Source organism: Trichosurus vulpecula, chromosome 4, assembly GCF_011100635.1.
Source record: "Trichosurus vulpecula isolate mTriVul1 chromosome 4, mTriVul1.pri, whole genome shotgun sequence".
NCBI classification, from domain to species: domain Eukaryota; kingdom Metazoa; phylum Chordata; class Mammalia; order Diprotodontia; family Phalangeridae; genus Trichosurus; species Trichosurus vulpecula.
In genome coordinates, this window is record NC_050576.1 from 61,873,966 (window position 1) to 61,887,986 (window position 14,021).

At 38.1% G+C, this 14,021-nt stretch overlaps 1 protein-coding gene across 1 annotated transcript; it reads left to right on the forward strand.

The window, feature by feature from the left end:
- The first annotated feature begins 8,088 nt into the window (after positions 1–8,088).
- Positions 8,089–13,638, forward strand: LOC118845699 (lymphotactin-like). Its single transcript, XM_036753700.1, has 3 exons — positions 8,089–8,166; positions 12,064–12,175; positions 13,481–13,638. The coding sequence occupies exons 1-3, from the start codon at positions 8,106–8,108 to the stop codon at positions 13,614–13,616; spliced, it is 309 nt and encodes a 102-aa protein (XP_036609595.1). The 5' UTR covers positions 8,089–8,105; the 3' UTR covers positions 13,617–13,638.
- The last annotated feature ends 383 nt before the right edge of the window (positions 13,639–14,021 follow it).

Sequence of the window (14,021 nt, forward strand, 5' to 3'; positions counted from 1 at the left end):
ATCTGCATTCATACTTCATAGTTCTTGATCTGGATATAGATAACTCTCTCCTTCATGAGTCCTTTGGAGTTGTCCTTGCACCTTGCATTGCTGAAAAGAGCAAAATCTGTTAGGTTTGGTCATCACAGAATTCATATATCTGTGGTTGTGTATAATGTTCTCCTGTTTCTGCTCCGCTCGGTCAGCATTATATCATGTAGGTTTTTCCACGTTATCATGAAGTCCGTATCATCCCCATTTCTTATCACACAATAGTATTCCATTACCTTCATATACACAACTTGTTCAGCCATTTGCTAATTAATGTGCATCCTCTTGATTTCGAATTCTTTGCTACTACAAAAAGAGCTGATATAAATATTTTTGTACATATGGGTCCTTTTCCCACTTCTGTGATCTCTTTGGGATACAACCCTAGAAGTGGTATTATTGGGTCAGAGGGTATGAACATTTTTATAGCCCTTTGGGCATAGTTTCAAATTGCCCTCCAGAATGGCTGGATAACTTCAAAACTCCACCAGCAATGTAACAGTGTTCCAATTTTCCCACATCCTCTCAAGCATTTATCATTTTCCTGTTTTGTCATTTTAGTTAGTCTCTAATCAGTAGTGATTTTGAGCACTTTTTCATATGCCTATAGATATCTTTAATTTCTTCCTCTGAAAACTGCCTGTTTACATCCTTTGATCATTTCTCAATTGGGAAATGACTTGTAATGGGCTCAGTTCCCTGTATATTTTAGAGATGAGGCCTTTATCAGAGACACTGGTTGTAAAGATTTTCTCCCAGTTTTCTGCTTCTCTCCTAATCTTTGTTGCATTGGCTTTTTTGGTACAAAAACATTTCACTTTAGCATAATCAAAATTATCCATTTTGCATTTTGTAATGCTCTCTATTTCTTGTTGTGTCATGAATTCTTTGCTTTTCCATAAATCTGATAGGTAAACTATTCCTTGCTTTCCCAAATTGCTTATAGAATCAGCCTTTATTCCTCAATCATGAACCCATTTTGACTTTATTTTAGTATATAGTATAAGATATTGGTCTATGCCCAGTTTCTGCCCTACCATTTTCCAGTTTTCCCAGCAGTTTTTGTGAAATAGTGAATTCTTAGCCCAGAAGCTAGATTCTCTGGGTTTATCAAAGAGTAGATTGCTATAGTCATTGACCATTGCGTCTTGTGTACCTATCCTATTCCACTGATTCACCACTCTGTTTCTTAGCCAGTATCAAGTAGTTTTGATGACTGCTACTTTATAGTACAATTTAATATCTGGTATGGCTAGGCCACCTTCCCTAGCATTTTTTTCATTAATACCCTAGATATTTGAGACCTCTTTTTCTTCCAGATGAATTTTGTTATTATTTTATCGAGCTCTGTAAAATAATTTTTTGGTAGTTCTATTGGTATGGCACTGAATAAATAAACTAATTTAGGTAAAATTGTCATTTTTATTATATTAGCTCTGCCTAACCATGAGCAACTATATTTTTCCATTTATTTAGATCTGACTTTATTTGCGTGAAAAATGTTTCATTATTATGTTCATATAAGTCCTGGGTTTGTCTTGGCAGATAGACTGCCAAATATTTTATAGTGTCTACAGTAACTTTGAATGGAATTTCTCTTTCTATCTCTTGCTGTTGGGCTTTGTTAGTAATGTATAGCAATGCTGAGGATTTGTGTGGGTTTATTTTATATCGTGTACCTTTGCTAAAGTTGTTTATTATTTCAAGTAGTTTTTTACTTGATTCTCTAGGATTCCCTAAGTAAATCATCATATCATCTGCAAAAAGTGATAATTTAGTTTCTTCTTTGCCTATTCTAATTCCTTCAATTTCTTTTTCTTCTCTTATTGCTACAGGTAATGTTTCTAGTACCAAATTAAATAGTAGGGGTGATAATAGACATCCTTGTTTTACCCCTGATCTTATTGGGAATGCATCTAGCTTATCCTAATTGCAAATAATGCTTCTTGATGGTTTTAGGTAGATGCTATTTATAATTTTAAGGAAGGCTCAATTTGTTCCTATGCTTTCTAGTGTTTTTAATAGGAATGTGTGTTGTATTTTCTCAAAGGATTTCTCTGCATCAATTGAGATGATCATATGGTTTCTGCTAGTTTTGTTGTCGATATGGTCAATTATGCTAATAGTTTTCCTAATATTGAATCAGCCTTGCATTCCTGATATAAATCCTACCTGGTTGTGGCGTATTATTCTCATGATAAGTTGCTGCAATCTTTTTGCTAGTATTTTATTTAAAAATTTTGCATCAATATTCATTAAGAAATTGGTCTATAATTTTCTTTCTCTGTTTTCATGCTTCCTGGTTTGGGTATTATTATCATATTTGTGTCATAAAAAGAATTTGGTAAGACTCCTTCATCTCTTTTCCCAAATAGTTTAAAAAGTTTAGGAATTAATTGTTCTTTAAATGTTTGATAAATTCCCATGTAAAACCATATGGCCCTAGAGATTTTTTCCTAAGGAGTTCGTTGATGGCTTGCTCAATTTCTTTTTCTGAGATGGGGTTATTTAAGAATTTTACTTCCTGTTCTGTTAACCTAGGCAATTTATATTTTTGTAGATATTCATCCATATCCCTATGGTTGTCAGATTTATGGGCATAAAATTGGGCAAACTAATTCCTAATTATTGTTTTAATTTCCTCTTCATTGGAGGTGAATTCACCCTTTTCATTTTTGATACTGGTAATTTGATTTTCTTCTTTCTTTTTTTTAAATCAAATTGGCCAAAAGTTTATCAATTGTATTGGTTTTTTCATAAAACAGCTCTTTGTTTTATTTATTAATTCAACAGTTTTCTTGATTTCAATTTTATTAATCTCTCCTTTGATTTTCAGTATTTCTAATTTGGTATTTAATTAGGGATTTTCAATGTGTTCTTTTTCTAGCTTTTTCAGTTGCATACCCAATTCATTGATATCCTTTTTCTCTGTTTTATTCATGTAAGCATTTAGAGATATAAAACTTCCCCTAAGAACTGCTTTTGCTACATCCCATAAGTTTTGGTATATTGTCTCATTATTGTCATTCTCTTGCATGAAGTTATTAATTGTTTCTATGATTTGTCCTTTGGCCCACTCATTCTTTAGGATTAGATTATTTAGTTTCCAATTAATTTTTAGCTTATTTTTCCGTGGTTCTTTATTACAAATAATTTTTATTGCATCATGATCTGAAAAGGATGCTTTGACTACTTCTGCCTTTCTGCACTGGATTGTGAGTTGTTTTTTTTTTTTTTTGCCCTAGTACATGGTCCATTTTTGAATATGTGTCATGTACTGCTGAGAAAAAGTATATTCCTGTTTATCCCCATTTAGTTTTCTCCAGAGGTCTATCATATCTGCCTTTTTAAAAATCCTATTCACCTCCTTAACTTCTTTCTTGTTTATTTTGAGGTTAGATTTATCAAGTGCAGAGAGGGGGAGGTTGAGGTCTCTCATTATTATGGTTTTGCTGTCTATTTCTTCCTGTAACTCCCTTAACCTCTCCTCTAAGAATCTGCATGCCATACCACTTGGGGCATATATGTTAAACAATCATATTGCTTCATTGTTTATGGTGCCTTTTAGCAGGATGTAGTGTCCTTCCTTATCTCTTTTAATTAGATCTATCTTTACGATTGCTACCCCTGCTTTTTTTACTTTAGCTGAAGCACAATATATTCTACTCCAGCCTTTTACCTTTACTCTGTGTGTATTCCCCTGCTTCAAATGTGTTTCTTGTAAACAGTATACTGTAGGATTATGGTTTTTAATCTATTCTGCTATCCATTTCCATTTTATGGGAGAATTTGTCCCATCCACATTCACAGTTATGATTACTATCTGTGTCTTTTTCTCCATCCTATTTCCCCCATTTATGCTTTTATTTCTCTCTTTCCCTTTCCACTCCTCAACAAAGTTTTGCTTTTGAGTGCTGCCTTCCTCAGTTTACCCTCCCTCTTGATTCCCCTCCCTTATCTTCTCATTTTTCACTTCCTAATTCTTGCCTCCCTTCTGACCACCCCTCTCCCTATTTTCTCCCTTTCCCCTCCTACTGCCTGCAGGACAAGTTAGATTTCTATACTTATCAGGGTATGTTATTCCCTTCTTGATCCAAATCTGATGAGTATAAAGCTCAGATACTGCTCTTTTCCCTCCCTTCTTTCCCTCTACTACAATATGTTTTTGTGCTTCTTCATATTATGTAATTTACCCTTTTCTACTACCTCCTTACTTCTTCTCCCAGAACCATCTCTTTATATCTCTATAATTATATTTTTTATCATTATATCTGTTATTTTATGCTGACATTCACAGTCTATGAATATCCCTTTCAATTGTCATAAGTATACTATTCTCATGATTGACATATATATATGTATATATTTATCAAACATATATAAGACAAAATATCCTTATATAAGGATGTAGTTAATTAGTCTTATTGATTAACTGGGGTTTTTTCCTCCCATTTACCTTTTTATATCTCTCTTGAGTTTTGTATTTGGAGATCAAATTTTCCATTGAGCTCTGGCCTTTTCATTAGGAAGGTCTGAAATTCCCTTATTTCATTGAACGTCCATCTCCTTGACTGGAAAATTATGCTCAGTTTAGCTGGGTAGTTGATCCTTGGTTGTAGTCCAAGCTCCTTTGCCTTTCAGAATATCGTATTCCAATTCTCCTGTCATCTAATGTAGAAGCTGAAAGATCCTGTGTGATCCTGACCATAGTTCCTTGATATTGGAATTGTTTCTTTCTAGCTGCTTGCAGTATTTTCTCCTTGACCTGGTAGTTCTGGAATTTGGCTATAATATTTCTTGGAGTTTTCAATTTGAGATCTTTTTCAGTGGGTGATAGATGGATTCTTCTGATGACAATTTTACCCTCTGGTTCTAGGACCCGTGGGCAATTTTCCTTAAGGATTTCATGGAAGATACTGTCCAGGCAGTTTTTTTCATCATAGCTTTCAGGTAGCCCAATAACTCTTAAATTGTCTCTCCTGGATCTATTTTCCAGGTCAGTTGTTTTTCCAATCAGATATTTCATGTTTTCTTCTATTTTTTCACTTTTTAGATTTTGCTTGACTGATTCTTGATATCTCATAGAGTCATTAGCTTCTACTTGCCCAATTCTAATTTTTAATGTTTTGTTTTCTTCCTTTATCTTCTCTATTTTCTTTTCCATTTGGTTGATTTTACTTTTCAATGAGACATTTTCTCCATTTATATTCTGATTTTCCTTAACCAATTCCCTGATTTTACCTTTTAAAGATTTGTTTTCCTCATTGAATTTTTTTTCCATCTTTTTTTACCCCCTAATTTGATTTTTAAAGTCCTCCTTGAGTTCTTCCAGTAATGCTTTTAGGTCTGGAGACCAGTTCACTTTCCCTTTTGAGGTTTCCAATGTGGGTATAGTGTCCATGCTGTCCTCTTCTGAATTGGTATTTTGATCATCCCTGTCTCCATAATATGAATCTATTGTCTTTGAATGCTTCTTGCTTTTCTTTTTCATGGTGTTTTTTTTCCTCCTGGTTTCTGAAGTGGATCTCTGCTTCTGGGACTCAGGGGGCTCTGTCCCAAGTTTCTTGTGTTGGGATCTAGCTTTATGTGCTATGGCCTCTGGTTTTGGGAGGTATGAGGGAGGGTTGGTCTGACTGCTGGGGGGTGGGTATCCTCTTCCCCAGGACTGTTCTGCAGAATGGGTGGTCTCAGCTCTTGTCTGTTATGGTGTCTGCCACTTCCCCTGGCTGTACAAAGCCAAGTCTGGAGTCCTGGCATTGATGTTAGTTAGCTCCACCCCCTGGGGCTCAGTTACTCTTGTTGTTCTGCTAAGGGGAGAATTGCTGGGACACCTCTCTTCCTGCACTAGTCTCCTTCTGCCACCACAGGAAGGGCCCTCTCCTCTACTTTTCTCACTACTGAAGCCTGCCTTCTGGCTCCTCTGTTTCTCCTGAGGTTTTATTCTCTGGGTTTATTCAAGGGAGGGATATGAGCCATTTTACCTGCCCACCCTGGCTGCCAGGAGTCCAAGAAGGTGCGTTTCAAACCTTTAGATTGCGGGTTGAAGACCTCCGGGCTAGCTGCTCCCGCGGCTGCAGGCTCTGAACTCCCACAGACTCCTGTACTGGGCTGAGGGGCCTGGGGCTCGATCAGGGCCATAGACAGTACTTCCGCCCTGGGCCTGTTCCTGTTCCTGCATTTGGCTCACCCCGTGCTCTCCCAGACCAGCATGCTGGCTGGATTCCTCTGCTGTTCCCAGTTGGTTTGGTCTGGTGCCCTTGCCTTTGCCTGGGGTTGGAAGTCTCGGGGCTAGCTGCTCCTGCAGCCGCAGGCTGTGTGCTCAGACAGTCTCTCATCCTGAGCTGGGAGGCCTGGGGCTGGATTGGGGCCAGACTCCTGTCCTGGGCAGAGAGGCCTGGGCTTCAATCTCTATATTCTTTTAAGATCATTAAAAGACAGCAAAATTATTCCCAGGTTTTCTATTTTATTGGACTTTCTCAGTGATGATAGTCAGGTTCTGAGGGCCTATAAGTCTTACCTTCCCCTATTAGAATATAAACACTGCATCATTGTTAAGTTTCTTATGATTATTCAACTGCATATACCTTTTTATATTTCTCTTGACTTTTATGTTTGTATTTCAAAGTTTCTACTTAGTTTCAGCCTTTTCATCAAGAATGTTTATAAATCTGTGTCATTAATGGTCTATTTTTTTCAGTTGTAAGATTATATTCAATATTACTTGGTAAGTTACTCTGAGTTGTAAGTCCATCTCTTTCTCTTTTGGAATAACGTGTTCCAAATTCTCCACTACTTTAAAGTAGTGGCTGCTAACACTTGTCTTTTCCTGACTGTGGGTCTTTGTCTTTTCCTGACTGTGAATTCTCATTTTTTAGTGGCTTGTGTTATTCCTTTTTGACCTTGAAGTTCTGGATTTTGGCTATAATCTTCCTATTTTCATTTTGGGGTTTCTTTCAGAGGTAATGGGTAGGTTTTTTCCATTTTTACATTGCCCTCCTGTTCTAAGAGATCTGGTCAGTTTTAATTTATGATTTCTTGAAATATGATAACTAATTTCTTCTTTTTTGGAGGGGAAGGTCAGAACTTTCATGTAATTCAGTGATTCTTAAATTATCTCTCATTGATCTAACTTCTAGATGAGAGGTTTTTGATATTAGATTCCTTAAATTTTCTTCTATTTTTCAGTCTTTTGATTTTGTTTTAATATTTCTTGTTGTCAGTCAATTCTATCTAACCCATTACAATTTTCAAGGAGTCCATTGCTTGGGTAAGGTTATAGTTTTTGTGCTAAGCTATTCATTTTCTTTTTAAGTATTTGCTTCATAGCTCTCGCTTTTCCCAATTATTTCCTCTATGCTCTCATTTTATTTATAAAATCATTTAAAAACTCTTAAAATGAACTTTTGCTTCATTTCATCCAGGAATTGTATTTGAACTTGTGCCCAAGCTTTGTTTTCTTGAAGGCTTTTTGTAGATGATTAGAATCCTTTTCTCCTTCTGGGTTTGTATCGTAAGCATCACTATTTTACTTTCTTTTGCTTGATGATGCTTTGTGAAATGAACAGGAGGATCCAGTCATGTGGACTTTACTTTCTTAGTTCTAGATATGAAGGATGCCCTAGGAGGTAGCATAACCATGCATTATTTCCACTGTTCACTCTCTATAACCATTTTGGTTCCATCCTTAACAGATGGGTGCTGGGTGCCTATCTGTTCTCATCAACGATTTTGGTATCTGTTCAGCCTGTGGTTGGGGCATGAGCTTGAGACACAAGAGGCTGGAGATGAAAGAGATATATGCTTTTTAAGCTCCCATTTTGTTTCACAGATACATTAACCACTGGCAAAGTGGGGGGAAAGTCACAGAGTATGTGGTTAGGAAGAACTGGGCAAAGGCAAAGTTTTTAATAGAACAAATTTAGTAGCTTCAGGTAAGACTTTTCAGCAACCTCCCTTCTATTTCAATAATCTGGTCTCATGACAGGAAATCCACTGACCATTGTCAAGGTGTAAAAGCTTAAAGGGGTCTTTGCTCTTTGTTCTTTTTCCCAAACACCCCCAGCTCAACAGCAGCCATGAAGCTCTTCCTGTTTGCTCTTATCTGTTTCTGTGGCCTTACAGCATACATGGTGGAAGGTAAGCTGAGAAGTTAATTTTTAGGGTTTGATGAAGGATGGGATTACAGGAAGCATGGAGCGAGGAAGCAGGGAAGCAGTACTCCCATTGCGCACTGGCCAGACTTGCTAGGATTAAAACCCTTATTCTAAGGCACTTAGGGATTATACCTCAGGTTTCCCATTCTATGAAGTGGGAATGATGATTCTTACCTGCAAGAAACTTGGTGGCAATTCATGAGATGATCAATACAATGGAAAGAAAGTCATTAAGGAACCAGCAACATAGATCACTTCTTGTAGATGTCTGTCCTGGTTATAAAGGAGGAAACCACACTAGAGAGCATAGACGGATTACTGCCAATCCATCTTCACTTCTGGAAAAATAATTTCGAGTTCATGTCCTAGCAAGCTAGGTAATATTGGGGATAGCCTGCTTGACCCATTAGAATTATGAAGACCTAAGTTCAAATCCTTCCTAACTTCCTAGCTGTGTAAGCCTGGGTAAGTCACTTATGTTTCAATATGCCTCAATTTCCCTATCTGTAAAATGGATTCTCAACCACATGTATGAAAATGTCATTATCCTATATTAATATTAGCTATTATTACTATAATTTTATTATGCTCTTGTCTTAGAGGTCTTGCAGTCAAATGAGCAGTATTAATTTTTCCAATGGTAGATTATTTTCCCTCTTTCTTTCCTTTTTATCCTCTTACTTCTATCTTACTGTTATTGCTGAGGAATATGCCGGTAAGGTCCGATGCAGATGCCTAACTGTGTAGCCCTCAGAACTTGATGGCTATACCAATGGTGCTGAAATCTTGTCAAGTCTTAGTAAACTGTCAAGATTACCAGTATAGGCCAATGTGTCTGCCATGTAAGGACCTGCCTAGGAAAGATGAATCAATAATGGCTGACACTGACATAGTGCTTTAAGGTTTACAAATTGCTTTGCAAATGCCATCACAATTAGTCCTTATAATAATCTTTTGAGGTTGGTGCTATATGTAAGCGTTGATATGTTCATCTTTAGAAGTGAAGCTATGAGGCTGGGAGAAATTACGTAATTTTCCTGTTGTCACACAACTAACACATATCAGAGGTAGAGTTTGAATTAAATTTACTTTGACTTCCATTATGTAATTATCAGGTGCAAGATTTTATGGTAGGCCCGGGGATAGACAATGGTATAAGACATAGCCACTATCTTCAAGGAGCCTTGCTCTCTCCTGACTCAAAATCTCTTTTTTTTGTTTTTTTTTTTTGGCAGGGCAATTGGGGTTAAGTGACTTGCCCAAGGTCACACAGCTAGTACATGTGTCAAGTGTCTGAGGCCAGATTTGAATGCAGGTCCTCCTGACTCCAGGGCCAGTGCTCTACTCACTGGGCCACCTAGCTGCCCCAACTCAAAGTCTTGATCTCTTTTCATGCCATCACCATACCATAATCAAGGTTGACCACCAGGTCACAAGATACACTGGGAATTTTTGAAAAGGTTATACTTATGATGAGTTCTAATAAATGCATTGGTACTTTATGTCTAGATTCCTAAAACCATAATTGTACATGGAGATAGATATATAAGGTTCTCAGACACACACACACACACACACACACACACACACACACGCACACACACACATACACACACACACACACACACACACACACACACACTCAAGATCTCCTGCTTCAGAGTGGTTGATATGTCCACTGGACCTCTCTGATCCTGGGATGGAAGTACATTCTGTTCTCAGTGATGATGTAGTTAGGAGTCTGGCCAATATCCTATATCCAACAACAACCAGTTGTTATTCTGGGTAGAAATTTTGCACAGAGAAGAATGTGTTATCTGGTTGATGCCCAGATCTGGATTGTTTGATGAGTCTCCATGGAGGCAGGAAATAGTGCTCATGTTTGTTTCTATTAGACCCAGTTGGGTTCATCTATTTCTGCTGCTCACTTTCTGAATGACTAGCAACATGCTTCTTCTCCTCGCTAGGTTTCAGTTTCCCAGTTGGGGAAGCCAATTCCTGCTGTGATTGTACTCCCAGGGAACTTATGATATTTAAGTAGGTTGAAAGAGCTAAAAAGCTGGAAGGACTTCAGGGAAAAGGCAGTATGGTTATGTACCTCTGTTCAATTCTGAGGGTCTTAGGAGGAGCAATAGGTGACTTCACTGGGGAGAGTAAGAAAAGAGGATTCTTCTAAAGTAATACAGAGATGAAAGGTCAGATTTTGCTTTCATTGGGTTCAGAAAGAGTTCGATTCAAAATAAATTGGCAGAGATGAGAAAAGAGAAAGTTCAGAAGGGGTATGGTGAGTGTTGAAAGGAGAGGGTAGAAAAAGATGGGGAGGTAGGATGAGGATATATTACGTTTAGCTCCATCTTAGAGAACAGCCTTCCAGAATCAGCAACATTTTCCACCAAGTGTTGGAAAATCATTAACCACTGTTACCAATTAAATGGTTCTGCCACTTTGAAATCGTGGCAGGAGAGGAAAACAATAGATACTAACACTGAATAATTTGGTTTAAGTCCCACTATTCTTAAGTCTCTTCCCATTTCTGCAGTATAATCTTGATCTCTAAGGGAAACATGCTGATCTTCATTTTAAATTCTCTTTAAAGATTTCTAGGGGCAGCTAGGAGGTGTAGTGGATAGAGTGCCAGACCTGGAGTCAGAAATACTCATCTTTGTGAGTTCAAATCTGGCCTCAAACACTTACTAGCTGTGTGACCCTGGGTGAGTCACTTAACCCTGTGTGCCTCAGTTTCCTCATCTGTAAAATGAGTTGGGTAGGGAAATGGCAAACACTCTAGTATCTTTTCCAAGAAAACCCCAAATGGGGTCATGAAGAGTTGGAAACAACTGGAATGACTGAACAACAACCAAAGGATTTTTAATTATAGTGACCTCTTTTGCCCAGATTATTATCTTATATTAATCACTAAAATAGATCTCCCTTATGAACAAAATACTAGATTTGAAATCACAGGACTTAGGTTCAAATCCCAACTTTGCTACAAATGCCTCCGGTACAATCATTAAATTAATTTAGAAGGAAGTTTTGTCCATTGAACTTATATCAGTTCAGGCCATCGGTAAGCATTTATTAAGCAACCACTGTATACCGGCCAATGTGGTAGTCACCAGGGATACAAAGAAAAAATAAATTTACCTTTATAAGGAGTTTATCATTCACACGGCAGGTAAATTCACATTGGGGATGATAATAAGCACATTTCCATCTCCATAACTACTAGGAATAAAATAGTTGCTTCTGAAACATTCTGGGTTCAAGGATGTCCCAGGACTCTGGTTATGACTTTGGGCAACTCACCCATTAACTCTGGAAACCGAGGTCCAGGAAACCTCAGTTTCCTTATCTATTAAATGAGGAGGTAGGACCATGGAATCTTTAAAACCTGTCCAGGTCCAATTGTATTAGCCTGAAGGCCAGTCTCAACTGTGTAAATGCCATGGAAGGTCAATAAGAGAGAGAAGACAAAGACCCTGCTTTCAAAGAGATTACAACCTAATGCAGAGGCAGCATCATGGAGGGGATTGTATGCTATAGTTAGAGTTCTGGGGCATCCTTGAATTTTACTTCAGAATATTTCAGAAGCTACTGTTTTATCCTTAGTAGTAGAGGAGATGGAAATAAGCTTATCCTTGTCTCCAATATCAATTTTCCTGCAATGTGAAAGATTAACTCTTGTTTCATTTTTGTTTCCATAATTCCAGTGTATACCACATTGCCTGGCATATGATAGTTGCTTAATAAATGCTTACTGATGGTCAGATAAGCCCAATGACATCAATTCAACAGATACAATTTCCTTTGCACTTAATGAGCTAATTACAGGTGAAATGATTTTTTTCCCTTTTAAAAAAATTCTTTTTTTCTCTAGGTGTAGGAACTGAAGTCACAAAAAAGAGTTTTTGTGTGAGCTGGAGCCAGCCCCTAGAAATCAAGAGGGTGAAGAGCTATGCCATTGAAGAAGGCCCCATGAAAGCAGTGATGTGAGTATATTTTAGCATCAGCTTCTAGGGAGACCTTGAAATGGCTCCCTTTTTATAAGAAATGATCCTTGGGAATAAATGCCTTATTTTGAATGGTCCCTTTCTCCCATTCCTTAAATCAATCTCCCTCCAAGTACATAGTGGGTATTTGTCCTTATTGGTTCATGTTAACTAACTCTATCCCTACTGTAGATTGTTGAAAAACTATGAAAACTTCAAGAGATTCTGAGGTTTGCTGTCTAGTGTGAATATTGTACTAACTTCTTCAATCAGCTCAGCTAGGAAAATGGCCTTTACAGCTTATAAAGTCAGCAACATAGCGTGAAGAAATGGTTGTTGGACTTCCAGCTTGACCGTCTGAGTTCAGTTCCCAGCTCTGCTGGTCACTCCCATCTGTAAGGGCTTGAGCAAATCTCTTCCCTGTTTTTGGTCCTTAGTTTTCTGATTTGTAAAAAGATGAGGGCTTGTCTAGTTAATCTCTAAGTTACTTCCTGATTTCAAACCAGTGACCCTGTGAGCCTTAGAGATTAAGAATGGACTCATGGCTGGGAGACCCACACCACAATCCAAGTACATGGCCCTTTTTATGTGAGGCCTGTGGATGTTGGCAGAGCTATGGTGAGACAATGTACCTCGATATTATCTTTAATGTACTTATTGCCAAACAATCCTTTTCTCATGTTCAAAAGCATCACATTGGCCACTATGTGTTTCTAATATTTATTTAAACTTGGATTGGGAGTTAGATGAAGGAACTCCCATTTCACCAAAGAATGAGATGTAAATCCTTATAGACATTGAGAAGTAAGGCAAAGACTGTTAGGTAGGCACTCAGCAACTCATTCATAATTCTTAACACTTTACCATTTATCAATTCTATAAATATTTATTAAGAACCTATTATGGTCAAAGCAGTTAAGGGTAAACATGTGTACGTGTTATATATATTATGTGTGTAATACATGTTTACATATATGTTTATCTGTCACCTTGACCCCTGCCCTCATGCATCTTATGGCCTGCCCCATGAGAGGCAGTGTGGTATAGTGGAAGGCATGTCAGTCTTGGAGTTAGAGGATTCAGGTTCATCATCCACCTCTGCCTCCCATTAAACTCAACAAGGTGAGCAAGTCCTTTCACCTCTTTGAACTTCAGGTGCCACCCTCCCTTCCCCTGGGTCTGGACAGTCTATTCTTCCCCAAAAGTAATCTGTGAGAAACAACTTGTATGTCATTCTGAGCTGAGCCCTTGGCCTGATAGAATGACAAGGAGACGAATAATTTCTTTCTTTTCTTTCCATTTTAGTTTTATCACCCGCAGGGGATTCAAAATCTGTGCTGATCCTGAGGCCAATTGGGTAAAAGATGTCATGAATTCTGTGGACAGCAGAACCACCACAAGGAAAACAACCAGGCCAACAAGCCTCACAGCCACCTACTAACAAGGCTATTATCGAGTCTGGGTTGACACCATCTTTCTAGCTGTTTGATGGATTGGATAACAGGGATGGGGAACCTGAGGTATCAAGGCCAGATGTGACTCTCTAGGTCCTCAAGCATGGCCCTTTGAATCCAAACTTCGCAGAACAAATCCCCTTAATAAAAGGATTTGTTCTGTAAAACTTGGACTCAGTCAAAAGGCTGCACCTGAAGACCTAGAAGGCCTCATGTGGCCTTGAGACCACAGGTTCCCCACCCCTGGATCCAATAGAGTCATTGACTTGGAATGAGGAAGACCTAGGTTCAAATCTTGCCTCAGAATCCTACTAACTGTGTCACCCTGGTCAAGTCACTTTGCTAAGCCTCTGTTTTCTCATCTATCAAAGGGAGATAATACCTGTAGGATT

Bases quoted from the DNA above. Each gene is read 5' to 3' on its own strand.
- LOC118845699 (XM_036753700.1), top strand. From the start codon at position 8,106: ATGAAGCTCTTCCTGTTTGCTCTTATCTGTTTCTGTGGCCTTACAGCA. The intron at 8,167-12,063 runs GTAAGCTGAGAA...TTTTTTCTCTAG, and splicing joins TACAGCATACATGGTGGAAG to GTGTAGGAACTGAAGTCACA. The intron at 12,176-13,480 runs GTGAGTATATTT...TTTCCATTTTAG, and splicing joins GGCCCCATGAAAGCAGTGAT to TTTTATCACCCGCAGGGGAT.